Here is a 19712-nt window from a genome sequence, read left to right on the forward strand (position 1 = left end):
TAAAGGTTAGGCATTTACCTACAGGCAAAAACTGAGGACTTGCCGCTGAAAGAAGTAAAAGTGAACAAACACTCTGGGGAGAGCTAAGGCATCTCCTGTGGCACACAGTGCCCCAGCTAAATAAAAAGCCATTCATGGCCAGCGATGTCCAAATTCAAAGGCTGGTTCCCCAGCCAGTCAACATAAAAAGGGCACACACGAGTTGACTACTGCCTCATTCTGAAATAAAAACAGGCAATTTGAGATGAAAAGATGTCTGAAAGAGGGAGGAGGGGGCCCAAGGCAGAGAATTCAATGAGCAGGACAACTCTAAAAAGAAAATTTTAGTTAATACCTCAGAGATTTCAGAAGACAGTGCATCAAACCAGAAAAGCATGTCTTGAAGAAGAAACCCTAAGATCAGAAAGGAGAGCTCTCAGAAATTAAAAATTTTGCTACCAAACAAAAGTCTATAGAAGACTCACAAAGCAAAGTTGAAGGAAAAACCTCCAAAAGGAAGAGAGAAGGCTAAGTGTTTTTTTTTAAAAACGCAAAGTAGACCTGGAGAATCAGCCCAGGAGGCCAAGCACAGATCTCGAGAGGGACCTGAGAAAGTGCATGTGCCATATTACTCAGAATCCTCTCACACTCCCACACCAGTGCAGAGCAGAGCAGATTCCTTGTTTTCAAATCACAGTACTGTATTTTCAGTTTTTTATTGAGGGCATACTTTCATTATTAGGTTCTAATTACTCTCCAGTTTTAGAACTAATCAAGAGTAAGTTGAGCAACCATCCCAAGCTGCAGGTATTGTGAAAAAGGAAAAGGAAAAACAAACACTAGAAAGTGACCCTAATTTTAGGAACTAAATGTTAACTAGGTTTATTTCCCATACTGATGGGACGCAGCTGCTGCCTTAACCACAAACTACAGGCTTAACTGCATTCATGAACACGGACTAAGCTTCGGAGATTTTACATTTTATGTATACTGCTTTGAAGATATAACACTCTGTACTTGGATTTTTCCTTTTATTATCAATTGACTGCAAGAAAGGCACAGAAGTAACAGAATGAGGTTGAACAGAGGAATAAAAATGTGTACGTGATTGTACAGTCATACAATGTAAAACACATGTACTAGAAAATACAATTTAGTGTCCCAAAAGTACAGACTCAGGAATAATCACCACTGTCACCTCGGACATGAAAGAGTTTTATCTACAAAAGAAAATAATTCTTAAATTGTAACTTACGGATAAATATTTGATAACAATAACACTGGTTATATGATTTACAATTTTATAAATTAATGATTACATTTTGTCTTATTTCCACTGGTTCAGATGGTCCATAAATCAGGGTCACCTAATAGTATTCTAAAGTGTAAAAAGATGGATTTTCTTTCACTAATTAAAAAAAAAAAAAGTAGCACCTTACTTTCATATAGAACTCTTTCATAGCACCTTTATGATAATCAATTTTAAAGGTCATATTTAAGAAGAACAGATTTTAGTAAAATATTTCCTTCTAAGAACCACATTACTAAACTTACTGTTAAAACATGAGCAGTGTCTGCAGAACTTGCTGAATTTTGTGACCCAGCCATGTGCATCTTGCTGATGTGGGTATTTAAACTCCCCAAACTTTTAAATACACAACTACATTCTGTGCAATTGTAGGTAGGACCATTCTTGACCTTAAGGGGGGGGGGGGGGGGGGAGAAGAAAGGATTTCTTAAATTAATTCTTAGAGAAAAATATTTAAGTTATGGCAAATCACAATTTGAACTGCATTCAAAATAACAGAATAATGCAACCCATCAATGTCATTTTTTCTTCTAAATTAGATAGGTATCAATGACTCAGCTCTTGAAATAACACTGCCAGTAAAGATTAAAATGATCAATACTGAAAGATGGTCAGCTAGACTTAAATATTACTCAGAAGCAGCTTTCAGGGCTAAAACATACAAGGTTAGGAAGAACGTCAAACAGTCTAGATTCTTCATCACCAATTCAGATATTCAACTATCAATACCTAATTTTTAAAACTACAATGAAGATAAAAGCAGACTACAGAGAATAGTGAAATGAATTGGAACATCTATAAAAGACAAAAGAGTATCGCAAATATTCTTTCACTATTCCTCAAACCCAACATTAGCAATTACCATAACTCAAGGCCGACTTGAAAACCCCGACTCCCTCTGAGCCTCACGAGACTACCATGCTAATTTTAGCACTTTGTTAAGAACCAATATAAAGCTTTAGATTTCTGGGAGAACTGGATAATATTACCAAGTAACATTGGCAGACCCTCTGAAACATCTTGAGTCCCCCCGCAGCAGAGGCCCGGGGGGTTTCGGGGTAGCCACCGGCCCCTGAGCGTCCCGGAATGAGTTTGCTAAGCAGCCGGGTCCTGAGATGCACCCAGCCCTACAACCTCACGAGGTGGCCGGAAGCACCAGTAAGATACCCTGGGTGCTGTGCAAATACAGTGTTATTCCTAAGCACTCATGGGCACACACAGGCTCATCCAAATCTGTTCCTCTGAGTTCTAAAAGTAACCTCACCGCATGATATCATTACCTCACTAATACATGCCTCCCAATGCTTAGATAATAAAACAATTTATAAAAGTAAATCATTTATTATGGACTTCTGAATCTGTTTATAAACTGTGAAGCGAGTAGTGCTTTTTTTTTTTTAGATTTTCATCTGCTTATCTAAACCCAAAGACAACGTCCACTTCTTATTTTTGTTAGGTTTGGATAAAAGTGTACTGTTAACCCCCGATTCACTGATTTGCTTAAGTGTTACTCAAGGTGTTCACCAAGGAAAGAAGATGTATTTTGCTTTTAAGTTGATGACAGTTTTCATTCTGCAAAATAGTGTTATAAAATAGACTGACCTATGACAAAAGTATTTGTGTTGCTTAAATATTTCTGTGTATCCTATAATTAGCCTAGAAGCAAATCAAAGGCACCAAATCACAACAGTTAGCAAGAGCCAGAGCCAACGTGCTCGTGAGAATTTCTTCCAGGGACCCTGCTGTGGAAGGGTCCAGTGGGAACCAGACACACTGGGTCTGGCCTGGCCTCTGAACGGGGCCGTGGGTGGCCACACACACGTTTAGCAGTACTAGCAACAGGGAAAACTTGTTTTCTCAATTTCATTTCTCATCTTTCAATTTCTTGTACTTGATCAGGTCTGGGTTTCAATTTTAGTAAAGGGATGAAATACACAAATATTAAGATGGATGGCTCTGAACTGACAAAGGTGTTTTTGATTACTGTCGAACATCTCGTTAAAACTAGACTATTTTGTCAGTAAGAAGAAAAAAGACAGTATTTATCATTTCTTTCATGTATAACAAGCTAGAAGGACCCCTCCCCCCTTTTCCAAGGCAAGGTGACTCTGGGTCTTTCAACACAGAGCGGAGCACCCGGCGGGCCAAGCGACGTGGGCTCACCTCCGAGTGGACACGCTGCACGTGGGACTGCAGGTTCCCCTTCTGCGAGAAGGCGGCCGGGCAGAAGGTGCAGGCATGGGGCTTCTCCCCCGTGTGCTTCACCATGTGGGTCTGCAGGGCACCCTTCTGGTTGAACGCTTTCCCACACTCGCTGCATTTGAACGGCCTCTCACCTGGAGAGAGGACCATCAAATAGGGTTCACAGCTTACGGAGTAACAAGAGAAACGCTGACATTACCCACGATATCATGATTTTCCTCCAGAGACTAAAAGTATCACAGCAATTTAACATTGGCCAGAGAGTAACAGCCATCGGGAGAACTTAGGTTTTGCCCACATCCTTATCTCTTCAAACTTTTAATACATTTATGATGATGAGGTTTAAAGAATATATATGGGTAAGAATACATACATAGGTGGAAAACAAATACACAGATGAGGAAAATACATTTATACATTTATATCTTAGAGTAAAAATGATTCCCCAGGGGGCTAGTCTTCCAGAACAGCTGCATGAGGAGCTCTCGAGGGTGTGACCCCGAATTAGTGCCGGCCACCCCGACCCCGGCCCCTAGCAGGAGGAAGCTCCATGCCAGGCGGGGCGCCTATCGCCCTGCTCACAGCTCCCTCTCAAAGTGGAGGGTGCCCCCAAGAGGCAGGCCGCTCCCTGGCTCCAGGGCAGTGGGGCAGACCTTTGCTCAGGGAGGGAGGCCAGCAGCAAGTCAGGCAGCAGGAGCTCTACCTGAGGGAAGGGTCTTATTTACAATGGGACTTGGAGAAATTCATGCCCAAAGACACGGTCAGAACACGGGAGCTCTCTGGCCCAGGACTGCATCCACCCCTGCACAGAGCAGGGCCCACAGGCTCACGGGGCTCACACACAGCCTCTGACCAACCCGGGTTGAACGATGAGCCATTCGGACCCAGGCGCTTCCAGGGATATCCCTGGTGGCCCGCTGCCCACAGCTGTCCCCTCAGGAGTCACCAGATGGGAACTTCTGAGTTACAGGTCCTTGGCTGAGCCCAGGCCAACACTGTAAAGTCCTTGAACTGTGGGCACAGCCTCCAAGCCACACCAGGACGAGGTGTCCAGGTAAGCCGCTGCAGCACCATCCTGCCCAATCAGGAAGTCCAGTGGCACACATAAACTAGGTTAGGTCACTGCCATTTAACTGGGCCAAAGGCAGCCTCAAATTTAAAACAAAGACAATAAAAAATGGCATTCAACACATGCACATGTTTCTTCAGTACACCATCTCACATGTCATGAAGTTAGACCAACATCTCAATTTGGTGCCCGGCCCAGTTGCAAGGCAAACTAAAGCCGAGAAACAAACTTAAAGCAGCAAGTTGTACCAAGAGGACATCTAGTGACAGAGGAAGAGCTGTGCAGCGAGAACAAGCATCTGGCTCTCCAGCCAGCCTCCAGGCTCACACTCCCTTTAGGCTGCCCCACTGGAAGGCTCTTAGGCTCTACTCAAGTGCCCACAGGAAATTCACCCTCCAATTCAGCCTCCCCAACTCCCCTCAAATCAAAACATCCTTCTTATCATTGCAATTGGCCAGCCAGTTCAGTTGCATACTAATAAACTTCCAGAGCAAACTACAAAGAGGCTGTCCGGGAGGCCGGCTAAGGAGACAGGCAACTGATCCTCTCCAGTCTCCAAAGTGCAGAGTGAAAGGCCAGGACTCAGGTGCTCTGGTGGGAAGACCAGCAGCAGGAAAGCTGGAGGGCTCCGAACACTGGAGAAGCCATGGATCTCCCCTGGGCCTCAACCTTCTCATCTGTAAAATGGGCTAATAACTCCATGTTTCATAGTTCAGTGAGAGAAGGCAAAATTAGAATATGGGGACTCAGTGTTTTCTTTAATTTATACCTAATTAGCCTAATTACCTAATGAGCAAATAAATAAATCTCACATTGATAATAATAAGCAATATCAGCTCTCATTTACCAATGGCCTGCCACACACCAGGTGACCGCCACTACATTCCTTCATTTATTATTTCTGACAATTGCATGACAGATAGCAATATCCCCATCTGTCAAGTGAGGAAATGAAACCACAGAAAGAGGAAGCAACTTCACCAAGACTGCGCAGGAAACGAAGGGACAGCCAAGACTGGCATCCAGGCCTAGCGGGCGCAAGGCACATTTTCGTTCCTTCCAGCCAGAGGAAGTCATCCAGAAGGGAACTTTTCTCACCTGTGTGTATCCTGATGTGCCGAGTTAACTGACTCGGCTTCTGGAAGGTCTTCCCACAGTGAGGACATGAGTATGTGAATCCACTTCTGTCAATGTTCCGATTATAAGACCTTGTACTTGAGACCCTGGTGTCACACAGAGAAAAAGACGTATTAAGTGCCCCCACCCCCACCCCCACCCTTAAATTAAAGTTTCAAAACAGTTAGCTGACATGATGTCAGAACAGGCTTTAATGAGAAATTGATTATATATATATATATATATATATATATATATATGCACACACACACACACACATACATTCACCCATATATACCTATATATGCCTACACACACGCCACATATACACACATACATGTATTTGTTTTATGTATTCAAAATCATGAAATTCATTTTTTCTATTTCTAATGAAAGAAAAAAAGTAGTTTTCCAAGGTCAAAAAACCTGCAAATTTTTTTCTTTTTGGGAATTTCTCTTCTAGGCAAAACTTTACCTATGATGGTTAAATGTGAAGACATGTACAGGCATGACACGTATCTCCACTGAATCTGTGATATCTCATCCAATCTGCTGGCTTTCAATACTACCCAAATGCTGACGATGCCCAAACTTACACTTCCTGCTCTGAAAGTGCCTCGAGCTCCAAACTTACGCATCCAATGCTCTACTGGACACCTCCTTGTGGATGGCTGATGGGCAACTCAAACCCCACTCAACCTGGAACAGAACCACTCGTTCATCCCACAACCCGCTTCTGCAAACTCACATCCCCGGAGCCCCTTGGGTCCTTCTCTCTCCCTCACTCCTCGCGCCAAGTCTACCTGCAAAAGCTGCTGGCTTTACCCCACAGACACCCCCCATGTATGTCCACACCACTCAACTTCACTGCCACCCTGTCTTGGAACAGCCTCATCCTTCAGGCACACTAACTCAACACCTCCTAACCGGCCCCTGCTTCAACGCCCGCCAGGGGGGCAGCCAGGGAGACCCCTCAATCACATCCCGCTGGGGCAAATTCACCTCTTCCCATGGCCTCTGAGACGCCACAACCCCCGGGGCCTGGAAAGCCCTTCCCCTATGTCCTGCAGCGGCTGGCTCCTCCCCGTCATTCTGGCCTCACTTCAACACGGCCTCCTCTGAGGCCACCTACCTGCCCACCCCCACAACACCCCCTCAACACCCCAGCTAGTTCCTGCACAACACGGTCGCTGCCTGAAACAGTCCCACTTGCTAACTCCCTGGCTTGCTTATTATCTGTCACCCCTGCAGAAATGAAAGCTCTGGGCAGATGGGGACCTTGTGAGGCTCCCGACTCCACCAGAGACCCAGAAGTCGGTGCTGCAGACACATCCGATGAGCACAAAATGTTACAAGTGATCTCCTTAAACATGGAAGAAATACCAGAGAATGTGTGCATTACAACTTCATTAAAATAAAAGCCTCATGTGTACAGAAAACCTGTACTGTATCCTGGAGGTTTAAAAATCACCGAAACAGTGAAATCTTGGGTGGGCACCACATTAATAAACAATAGATGGAAGTGGGAAAAGACAAGAGACCACTGGCCGTGTGGAGGTGTGGTCAGCCCACACTTGTCAGGTGTGGTATCAAGAGGACAAATGAATACTACCAATCTTTGGGCACTTTACAAAGTTTATTAATTAACTGGCATAGTGCTTTTTGTTGTTATTGTTAAAAAGTACAGATCTTGCCTAAACGCTGGGGTGTGGAATGGTGGAAAGCTAAACTGCTAATACAGTAGTTAAAATATTAATTGATTTTGCTTCTTAAAATTTGTTCAAGAAACCGAGTGTGACAACTATCACCATTAGCTGACGTGAGCACAAAGTCCCAGGAAGAACTATTTCATTTTACTAAGAAGTGGAAATGTCAGTACAATATATCTAATCAGGAATAGGTCAAATGAAAAGTTTTTAAAAGCACGTTGAGTTTTGCTAAGAATCTGTGTACATATGTGTACAAATATATTCAAACACCGGCACGCTTGTTAGGATTATGAGCTCTGGAACCAGACATGTAGGGTTTAAATCCCTGATACCTGACTCATGAGCTGTAAAACCTCGACAAATTCACTTGGTCTCTCTAATCTAAGTTTTCTCACCTGAAAAACGTGGGGCTAAAAGCAGTGCACTTGACAGGGCTGTTTGTAATGACTCAATGGGATTTTATTTCTGTCCATACACTCTCACTAAGGACAGGCCCCGGCATGTGACTTTCCACCAGTTTCGGTCCTCTAAGTGAGCTAACGCAGTAAATGGGTGCTAATTAGGCCCTTGTTACCTGCCCCTAAAAAGTGCTGGGTACCTTTTTCTACAGTTTTTAACCTTGAAATGCTGCTAAATTTTCTACCCATACCACCAGACGCCTCTTCATTAACCTCCAGCGCATCCTCCCTGCCGCAAACACCAGCCGGGCACCCAGCCCCATCGGCTGTGCCCTGCCGCAGTCTCCGCTCTCCCTTCTAAAGCAGCACACAGTTTTAGTCAATCGTAAGAGTATGCCCACTTTTAATTCAATACCTAAGCTTTTCTGCCAAGCCCAGGCAATGCTCTGACCTGACTCTGTAGTGTGTCTTCACGTGCTCCTTCAGCTGTGACGACGTTTCAAACTCTTTCTTGCAGGTCTTGCAAGCGTGAGTCCGGTTCCCAGCCAGCTCCTGGCGGTGCTCCGCCATGTGGATGGCCAGCTGGCTCTGCAGCGTAAACTCATCCCCACACTCGGAGCAGATGAGGTTCTGCAAGGGGGCACATCTGCATCAGCACAGCAGGCACCTTCAAAGCTACCCTCACTCCGCAAAGCACTCAGGGCGAACGGCCGCATTCCTCTGCAACAAATATCACTTACATCTCCCAAAAAATTCAGGACACCTAAATTTGCATATATGAAAGTCACAATTCTTTACCGGGAAAGAAAGAGGAACACTGGGAAGAGGCTGGGAGAACACAACTTCTCAGCACAGTGAATCGCTGAGTGACCTCAACATCACCCAAGGGTCAGGAAAGACTTTAAACTAAAATTCGAATGCCAGCTGCTCAGTTTTCAAATGGAAACACCTTACCATTTTTCAATTTGGTTTAGAGGCAGAGATTACAGAAAAGTACAAAGGTTAAAAATGGTTCTCGCTGCTCTGTCTGCCCGGCCTCCCGGGCTCCTGCACTCCTGACACACGGCTGTTCGGGCCTGGGGTGCGAGTGTGCCCCACACACAGGATTTCGAAGACTCAGCACAAAAAAAGAATGTAGAGTATCTCAATATTTTTTGTATTTGATTTGACAATATTTGGACACATTACATGAAAATTTATTCCACCTTTTTATTTTTACTTTTTTCAGTGTGACTACTAGAAAACTTAAGATTTCTCGCATCACAGCCCTCAGATAACGCTGGTCTGGGTGTTCAAGAGCTGGGTCAGGGCCTAAGCCTGTGGTGGCCGAGGACCAGCTCCAGGGACGTGGAATGGAACGGGGACTGCAGCCCCCTCCCCCACTGCAGGGGACGCTGTGCAGTGCCTGCGTACGAGTGCAGGGCACAGATCAAGTCCTCGTAACCACGCCAATCATCAGCACCCGGGGACGTGGTGCAAACACCAGTCAGTTCACTCTCCACAACACGATCACTCAGACAATCCTCAGAATGAACTTTGCAAACATGAAAAAAAAATGGGCCTACCCTGTCAACAGGCAGGTTATTCTCCCAACAACAAAATACACAGCAGTTTCTTTCAACCAGACTTTCTTCTAATTATTTTACATACTAGCCTTTAAAACGTCTGTAAACATGTCTTAAAATATGAGGGCATTAACTGATACTGCTCAGAGTGTCATTTGTGGGACGAAGACAAGGACGAAGAGAATACCTGGAGCCATCTTCTTAAACAATTTTATACTTGTGTTTTGTAAAATAATATAAGGATTATTGGATTGTTAAATAACCTGCTGACAGTAAAGTGTTTCTAGGAAACTGCCAAAAAGAAGAAAATGTCTCTGAGAATTTGCTGCACCTCTTTAAAAAATACATATTTCTACACTCTTCAATGTAAAATGGCAAAAAGAAAACATTTCCTTTTCATTGACACCACCATGTCACCCATCTCACAATTATGAAACAAATTTGGAGTGTGCACCCTCCATTCCCCACCCTTACTGGTAACCAAGGCACTCACTGCTCTACCTCAGCTCATTCCCTCTTTAATTAACACTTTCACCACACCATCAGATTAGTATATTTCAGGGGACATTTATGGATACTACACAAAAATTTGTCAGAATTTTCTGATAGAAATCTCTGGTTTATGCAAACCTTGCTCATAAGTGGTAAAAACAGGATGAGTACGTTGCGGGCCCCAGCCCTCACCCCGTGCCCTGGCAGCGAAACCCAGCAGGAAAGCTGGCAGCCAGCAGTGCACGGCCCCTGCACGCTCCTGGCTCACAGCTAACAGGGGCAACCAAGCAGCGAGCAGTCAGCAACTGTTAAGTGGCAGACAGGAATCATCACAGGAACTCATGGCACTTGATCAGCCTGTGTTTTGCTGAAGGCACAGTGCCTAAAACGCCTAAAGGGTCGTAAACACCAACGGCTGTCAGGGTGCTCTCCCACCCCCACCCCGTGTCTCTGAAGGGTCTCTCCGCAGCACCAGCCCCCCCGCCCCAGTGCCCCCATTCACTCTCCCGGTCACATCCCAGCTCCTGGGTTCCACCCACGTACTGCTTTCCTCCCTTGCTCTAAGGTATAGTGTCTTTCCTCCAGCCTCCAGCCCTTCACAAGAACCACTCATTCTCTCCTAAGACACCCCACCTCTCTTAGCCTCAACATGGAGCTCGACGCACAAGAAAACTCCAAGACGCACCTCACAAAGTTCTCCTCTCAGCACTAAGGGTGCCCAGCATGTGGCACCGTCCATTTCTAAGACGAACAACAGACATGAACAACAGCTTTTAGTGAGCGTGGGTAAGTGCTGGTGTGAGTGAGCTTGAGTGTGAGTGTGTGAGTGGGTGTGTGAGCATGAGTAGGTGTGGGTGTAAGTGAGCATGAGTGCGGGTGTGAGAATGGGTGTGACTAGGGGTATGAGTGTGGGAGTGTGGGTGAGTGAGCATGAGTGTGTATGTGGGTGTGAGCATGTGTGGTGGGAGTGGGAGGGAGTGGCGTGAGTGGACATGAATGTGAATGTGAACAGGAGTGTGGGCCTGAGTGGGAGTGTGAGCGAGTGTGGCGTGACTAAGTGGGAGCGAGTGGGACTGCAAGTTGTGCATGACTTTCCCCAAACATCCTGCAATGCCCCCTTAAGGGAAGTGATTTACTCAATAAAGAATGTAGACCTCAAGAATTACCTGAATTTCAAGGAAATATTCCTAAGTGATTTTAACCCACAATAATTTACCCCCAGGTTTTCGTGTTGACTGTGACAGAGCCGTGGCCCCACATGGCCCCAGGGATCTTGGAGGGCGTAGCTAAACAGAGCAGACAGGAGACCAGCAAGCATGCTCCACGAGGGGAAACTCAGAAACAGAACACCCTAGCCCAAAGGTTACCATGGTTCCCAAGCACAAACAAGAAAACATGATGCAGGACAGCTGTTACTTTCATGATGGGGCACTTAACTTACAACAAAATGCACCCATGTGAAGAGCCATTTTCACCTCTCCCATCCACCATGCTTATCTGAGACCATCTCGGGGGTTCAACTCCTAAAGGCAAGCTTACTCTATTTCCAAGATGCAGAGGGACACTGCACTGGGGCCCCAATACTTTCTACACCCAGCACTGCTTTTATGTCATTTAACCCACCACCTTGTCACAGGAGCTACAGCAGAGCCGCTGGACTTCAAAGTTGCTGCACTTTCTACCAAAGCAAGCTGATTTCTAGGCTCTTTTGTGGGTCCTCTGAAAAATGAGAAATGTTGAATATTTTAAAAAGTAATTACAACTGTCATTTGTTGAATTCTGCCACACACCAGAAAATGTGTAGGGCTGTTTTACATTTGAGTTTCTCGTACACACCATGTTATTGGATCACGTCTCTTTTTAATGCACACAGCCACTCTACCAATGATGTATTCAGACTATTTACATTCAAAGTCATTACTGATACATCAAGCTTATGTCTGCTGCTTTAATGTCTCCTGCTTGTTTACTCTGTGTCTTGGTCTTTTTTTGTCTTGCCCTCCTAGATTACTTTTTTGAATTTTTTAGAATTCAGTTTTATTTGTTTATAGTATTTTTGAGTACTTTGTATAGTTTTCTTAGTGGCTGTGACAGGTAATTTAATATACATACTAACTTATCACAGCCTAAGGGCACCAACATTCTACCACTTTTAGTGATATGTAGAAATCTTATTTCCATTTATGTCCCTTTCTGCTTCCCACTTCTAAAATACAATTGTCTTAAGAAGTTCCTCAATGCACACTGAGCACATACATGGTAAATCTTGCTTCAGCCATCAAGCATTATTTTGGGATTCATGAAGAAGACAGTGTTCCGTTCCCCTCTGATTGCACCTCTCCCACTCTTCTTCTCTGCCTAAAGTTCTCAGCCTTCTTCTGTCATCATTTCCTTTCTGTATGGAGAACTTCCCACAGCCATTCTTTAAGGACAGGTCTGTTAGCCAACAAATTATTTGACTTTTCATTCATCCAAGAATGCCTTTCTCTCCCCTTCATTCCTGAGGGTTATTTTTTATCAGATATAGAATTCACAGTTGATGTTCATATCTTTCAGCACTTGAAAAATTTTGTGCAACTTCCTTCTGGCTGCCATGAGTACAGATGTGAAATCCACTGTCAACTTAACTGGTGTTCTACTATAGAGAAGAAATGGATCATTTCGCTCAAGCCTCTTTCAAGTGTTTTCTTTAAGTTCTCAAAAGTTAGATTACAATGCATCTTGATGTGGATTTCTTTGTGTTTATTCTGTTTGGGGTTCATGCAGCTTCTTGAATCATAGGTTTATGCCTTTCACCAAATTTCTTCAATTTCTCCTACCCTTATGGAACTCCATAAGGATTTGAAAGTTGGATCCTTATTCTCCCACAAGTCTCTGAGGTTTTATTAAAAATTTTCAAGTCTATTTTCTCTATGTTGTTCAGCTTAAGTAATTTTTTATTCATCTGTCTTCAAGTTCATCTTCTCCAAACAACTACTGAACCTGTTGAGCAAGGGTTTCAGTTTGGTTAGGTATATCTCACTTCCATAATTTCCTTTTGGTTCTTTTTTATATCAACTATTTTTTCTTCTATTTTTCTTTTATTTTAAGACAATCCATACAGCATTTTTGTGATAGATGCTTTCAATCATTGTCCAATCCCAACATCTGAGTCCCCCCAGTGTCCTCTGTTGACTATCTCTTCTAATTCAAGTGTGACTGTCCTGGTTCTTGTGGGATGAGTGATTCTCGATTGCATCCTGGACATTCTGAGTATTTCCTAGTGAGACGCTGGACCTTGTTTACGCTTATTTTTAAGCAAGAATCACCCTGATTGGATGTGGTGCAAGGTAGGTGGGGTTGGGGGCTCACATTATCTCAGGGTCCCCTGGCTCCACAGCTGGGAAGCATGGGGCAGGCACGAGCCGCCAGCCATCACCTACATTAAGTCTCATGGCTGCCTGCAGACCCCACCGACCCCACCCTGGTGAGACTCGGAGGACTGCCTGCTTCCACTGGGCAGAGGATGGAAGGCTGGCTTCCAGCTTAGCTCGGCCAATGCCCCCAGGTGGGAGAACCCCAGTGCCTCTCCTGTCAAGAGAGGAATGGAAGATGAGCTCCCTGCATGGCCCCAAGCCACAGGGGATGCAGAGCCTGCTTCCGCAAAGCAGGGCAAAATGGGGTGTAGGGTGACATCTCTGCTCCGCCCCAATGATCAGTGTTTCAGTAGGTATTTGGCTGGAGTAGGGTGTGTTGTCAAAAAGAGTTTCTGTTCTGTTAGATCACCCTCTTCCTGGTTCTGACCAAGGGGAACATGCTTTTCTTAGATTTTTTGGTCTGTGTCTGTTGGTGGAAGGCTACAGCCTTCTCTAGTGCTCTGGGATGAATGGGAGGAAAACAGGAAACCCAGGGACACTCAGTGCCATGTCATTTCTCACGGCCCACAGTCCCTGGGTTGTCCACCTTTCAGAGTCTGTATCTTTCGGCTGTGTTATGCCCAGGTGTATTTAGTCCTAAGAGGGGGACCTGGGTGCAAAGGGGCTACTCTATCTTGACTGGAACCTCAAGGGATATTTGTAAATGCCAACACAGGTCAGGAATTATTCCAGTAATTCTTACTAATATGCTATATTAAAAACAATTAACTGAGAAATGAAAACATACAAAATAGACAAAGGCAGCCAAATCTGTATGATTTTAATATAAGTGGGAAATACTGAACACCATTTTCCAACATCCATCCTTCCCTTCTTATACAGTAATCAATTTCTTAGTTGAGCATGTGGCTACCAACTAAAAGCTGTATTTCCTAACTTACATCATGATGATGTTCTATGCAAAGGGATGTGAGCAAAACCGACAGTCGGGGCTGGGCTGCACCTTTCAGGGGAGCACCTCTGCTCCCCCGGCCACACTGTTGGCTGCTGCAGCGGAGCACTCACTGTTAACCATGTGCCTGAACCAACACTCAAGGAGACAGCAGATCAGCACATGCAGACCCCTGGACCACCTCAGGGAGCAGAGCTGCCCACAAACTCTCTACCGTGTAACTCCAGACTGTGAGGTGAGAGAAGGATATACTCTGAATCTGTATATGCAAACTAATGCAAACATTGGGGACAGGGGAGCAGTCTATCTTTTTGCACACTGCAGCCACATTTTTCACACTTGATTCTCTGCGTGATAAGCATACACAGTCTTTTTTCTTCTTCTGTCCTTGAAAAATCCCTAGCCCGAAATCCTTGTTCCTGATGGAATTTATAAGGTCATGTTACTGAAAATGACAGCCCCAACTTCCAGAATCCTTGTCCCTGGCAGCAGAAACAGATGGGGCTAAGGCAAGATGGAGCATCCTCACAGCCTCCATCACCGGCTTCAAGCCAAGACTTCATGATTATTCAAAACCTCTTTTCTGACTATTCCACCCATTTCTTCTGCTGCTATCATTTATTGATCACAGAGAGACCCTATTGTGTGAGAAAAGAGGAAATCAGAAGAGGAATTAATTAGCAGTAACAGAATGTGAAGGCAACTGATTTCAGGAAATGCACATTTCACAAGGGCCTTTTGGGAAAAAAAAAAAAGTCAGAAACTGTAAATGTTTCCTCTGTTGCAACCTTAATAGTAAGAGGAGCAGCGGCTGGGAAAGGGCTCGAAGGAGCCACAGCCGCAGGAGCTGCCTCCACAGCGACAGCTCCCTCCTCACGAGGTAACCTCACAACAAATCACGACAATTTAAAAACCTGACGTGAGCAAATGAAGTAAGTGGTAAATAGTAATTAGAGGTGGGAGCACATGGAAGACATGGTCGCTCCACCTGGAGAATGATCTAGAGAGATTTGGACAAAGTCTACGGAAGAGAAAAGATAATGAGTGGAAGAATTTGAAAATAAGGTATAAACGCTCGAGAACTTCTGGAGATGATAAATGACTACCATTTTTCTTTCTGGCTACAGAGGAAGTCAGAGTGCTAAGTTTGTGAAAAATCACCCAGTCCCTGTCCCTAGGGTCTCATCAGCTCTACCCACGGGGCTGCTCTCTGAACAGAACCCAGTGACGCTCCCTGCCCTGGTGACCTGCGTGGGCTGGTGTGGGCTGGAGCGTAGCAGCCTGCCCTGGGATTGGCCGGCCTGGCCTTGCCTGGCGGCCCCCCAGGCTGGGCCCACCAGGACCATGCACAGGATGCCCCTCCCCACCAGCCCCCTCCACCTGCCCACTCCTTTGCCCTTCACAACACACACAAAGCCCCACCTCCACTCCCAGGAGGCCGTGAGCACCGTGAGGGACCCTCCCTCCCCTCCTTCCCCACCGTTCCCCAGTCTCAGTATCCCTGCCCAATCCAGGGAGCTGCCCCTGACCAGGCTCCCACCACTCCCCAGGACAGGCTTCCATGCCCATTGCACTCCCGAGGGCACCCCATCTTCCTGTGAAGACAATTCAGAGGAGAATGAGGCCGTGTGGCCGCAGTCACCCCACCCCCACCCCCTCCCCGGGAGCCAAGACACCCCATTCCCCACAACACACCCCCGAGGGTGCAAGGGGGGTTCACAGCCCAAGGGAAACGTTGCTCCTCGGCACCTGTCAGTGGCTGCCCAAGAGGTGTCGGCGACCCCACAACATCCCGCTCTGTGAAGCTGGGTCTCCACAGCGGCTGCACTTTAACAAGCAAGAACTGCATGACAATCAGCGGAGTACACGAAATTCCAGAACCGACGTGAAAATCCGTGGGGAACAGGAAATCCCCAGGTATACAAAGCTGTACAGTACCCAATTTTGATGTATTCAAGTGGCTCAGACCTAAACTCTTAGTATTCTACTTAATAGGCAGCCCTCTCGGGTTCAGGCCCAGGGCCACCCTCACTCCTGCTGAGCTCAGAGGACACCGTGGACTGAGCACGTCTGGGCACATCGGCTCTAGGAACACAGGAACGGCCTCCATTTCCACAAGGAGACTGTACGCCTGTCTCTATCTGAACCCCTTCTCACGCCCACCTTTCTGGGTCTAGGAAAGAGGGATCCCCTTTTACTGTGCTCCTACAACAAGTCCGGTGGGGACATCTGAAGATGAGCTATCTGTTGTCACAGCAACATGAAGCTACTGGAGAGCTGTGACAGCAATGCGGTTACTGGGTCATGTGCTGATCAAGAAGGGGGTCTTTGTTTTTAACAAACAAATACCAAAGTATAAAGCAACATAATGTGTGCAACTTTAAACTGCTCAAAAATGCGGGGGGCGGGGATCTTACAAATTTTAACTTTAACGATTGGAGAACCCAGGTGGAGAGTATACAAGCTTTGTATCACTCTTCCAACTCTTCCGTAGCTTTGAAAATTTTGAAAATAAATAGTTAGGAAAATAATGCTATCACTTCGTACTGTGATAACAAATAATAATCAAAAGGTGATTGTTTTTAACTGCCAATATGCCAGTTGAAATTGAAAGTCTTTTATTAACCAATTATGAGAAAAAAGGAAGCAAAATGACCATTATTTGTAGATGAAATTGCACACCTGAAAAGACCAAGAGAATGTGGAAGGATAGCTCACTACAAAGTTAATATACAAAATGCATTGTTTTCCGAGAGACAAGTAACAAAGAGAATGAACACACAATTCAAATACTTCATTTATGATGTTAATAAAAATCTTAACACACTTTAGAATAAACTTAAACAGGGTATGGAATCCATATGAACCAAACATTACTGAGGGATGCTGAGGAAAGATGGTGAACAAACGGAAAGACAGACCATGTATATACATGGACGCAATACTGTGAAGACGTTCAATTCTCCCATGAAAGAATCTAAAAATCGAATGCGATCAAAATAAAAATTAACAACCTACTTTTTAACTGGCCAAAATTCTAAAGTTCACATGTAGTAATCAGCCAGAGAAGGAAAATAAGAACCCTACATTCACTACTGAAAGAAATCCAGCAAAGAAAAACCAGAAAGGTGTGGACGGGGCTCCCGGGGAAGGGCTGAGGAGGAAGGGTGGGCACAGGGGGCGGAGGCCTCTCCAAGGGTACCTTTCTGTACCATTTTGTCTTTTGACAAATATGTTAACATGCAAATAATGAAAGATAAGTCCCCAGCTCTCAGTCCTCCTTGGCTTTGGGGCTCGTCCTGAAACCCCGCTAGCCCACCCCTTACCGGACAGCAGTTCATTGTAGGCAGTGGGTCACAGGAGAAGGGGGCAAGGCTAAGAGGGGAACAGGGGCCTCTACTGACTTCTAATGCACAGTCAGCACAACCACCCAGGGCTGGGGGCTGTGCCAGTTTGAAACTGTTATGGACCCAAGAAGAGCCATGAGCTTTTAATCCAATCTTCTTGGGTGGAGCCTTTTGATTGTTTCCATGGAGATGTGACTCACCCAGCTATGGGTGAGACCTCTGATTAAATTATTTCCATGGAGCTGTGGACCCCACCCATTCAGAGTGGGTCTTGATTAGATCACTGGAGTCCCTTAAGAAAGCTCATGGAGAGAAGGAGCTCAAGAGAAGCTGATACAAACACTTTGGAGAGAAGCTAATACATGTAATCCAGAGTCTGCCCACAGGAGAAGCTAAGAGCTGATGCTTGGAGATGCTGGGAGATGCAGACAGAAAGATGTTTGGGGATGCCAAACTAACAGATGAAGCCCAGAGGTTCCCCCAGAGAGGCCAAGAGAGAAACACCCCAGGAAAACCAAGCAGGGAGCAGAGAGAAGCTAAGAGAGACAGAAGCCTAGAGACATTTTGGAGAAAACCATTTTGAAAACAGAACCAAAGGACCAGCAGACACCAGCCACATGCCTTCTCAGCTGACAGAGGTGTTCTGGATGCCATGGACCTTCTTCAGTGAAGGTATCCTCTTGTTGATGCCTTAGTTTCGACACTTTCATGGCCTTAGAACAATAACTTTGTGACCTAATCAATCCACTTTATAAAAGCCAATCCACTTCTGGTATTTTGTGTAATGGCAGCCTTAGCAAACCAGAACAGAGGCAGATCCAAGGAACCCATGAACGCAGCATTTAATTATATACTCACAGTCCAAGGCGGGGAAGAGCATTGGGACTGGGAAATGCAAGCAAATCCTGAAAGTTTTCTGGTGGGTTTACCATGGAGGTATATGGGCCAGGCAATTCTGAAACTATTTTAGCCGCGAGGCTGGATGGAGCAAATGAAGGCATGTGGGCACTAGGGACCTTGCTGTGTCGAGAAGAGACACAGATGTGAACGGGGAAGGCAAGGAGCCGCCAGGCTGGGCAGGGATTGGGGGCATCAGTACGAGTGCCAGACTTCTCACACCGGGGCCCTTACTGTACCGTCTGCACCTGCATTAGAAGACAGGGGAGATGTTTCTTAAAAACTTTAGAATTGGGAAGCAATCTTAAGGAAGTCACAAAAACCAGACTCCATAAATGAACAAACTGAAAAGATGGGTAGCTGACAATTTAAAATCTCTTCCAGGAAAAAAAAAAATCAGAAATTGAGTAAGAATTCTGTCATATCAGACAGAAAAAAAATCCTAATTATTTAGATAGCTGAAACAAATTTACAAGAATAAGAACAATAAACCCTACCCAACCAAGAACCGAGCAAGAAAAAAAAAATTAATAGGCAACTTATAGGAAAAAAATACTGATGGCTACTAAACACAGAAAAATGCTAAACTTCACCTAAAGAAATGCAAACTAAAACAACGACACCCCATTTTAAAATTATCAGACTCGAAAAGACAGTTTTCTAACATATGGTACTGAAAATCACAGGGATAAGTGAGCATTTTCATACACTGCTGACAGGAGTATAAGCTGGTAAAACCACACTGGAGAACAACTGACAATATCTATCAAAATTCCAAACTCACTTATCTCCTGTGGCCTAGAAATTCTGTTTCTAAGAATTTTCCTTATGTTTTATTAGCCCAGGGTTTCTCCATCGAGGCATCACTGGCACTGGGACCCAGAAAATTCCCTGGTGAGGCCGCCCTGGCTCCAGAGGATGTTGAGCCACATCCCCGGACCCTACCCCTAGATGCCAGGAGCACCCCATATAGTCGTGGAAACCAAAACCACCTCCAGACATTACTACATGTTTCCCAGGGAACAAAACCGACCCCATGAGTACCACTTAACTAGCCAACATACCCAACCACAGACAAGGATGTGCTCACCGCAGTGTTGCGTGTGTATTTCAAAGGTGGGAAACAACTTGTATGTCCAACAACAGTGGCCTGTGAATTCTGACACCTCAAGACAACCCAGTCCTAAGTGCTGTCAAAAGGAATGAGAGAGCTCCATAATTAACAGATGTGCAGTTAATATCTAAGATGCACAGTTAACTGAAGAAAAAAGGCAAGTTGCTTCTGGGGAGGGGAATGGAAGTCAGGGCTTTGAGGGAGACT

At 45.2% G+C, this 19712-nt stretch overlaps 1 protein-coding gene across 1 annotated transcript in view; it reads right to left on the reverse strand.

Moving 5' to 3' along the window:
- The window catches only part of ZNF236 (zinc finger protein 236), a 126655-nt gene that overhangs the window by 90699 nt on the left and 16244 nt on the right, over positions 1–19712 (reverse strand). The window contains 4 exon segments of the mRNA XM_037806334.1: positions 1534–1677; positions 3452–3624; positions 5658–5782; positions 8234–8412. Of these exon segments, the coding sequence (XP_037662262.1) occupies positions 1534–1677; positions 3452–3624; positions 5658–5782; positions 8234–8412 (621 nt within the window).

The sequence above is a fragment of the Choloepus didactylus genome, chromosome 16, assembly GCF_015220235.1.
Source record: "Choloepus didactylus isolate mChoDid1 chromosome 16, mChoDid1.pri, whole genome shotgun sequence".
Taxonomy (NCBI): domain Eukaryota; kingdom Metazoa; phylum Chordata; class Mammalia; order Pilosa; family Megalonychidae; genus Choloepus; species Choloepus didactylus.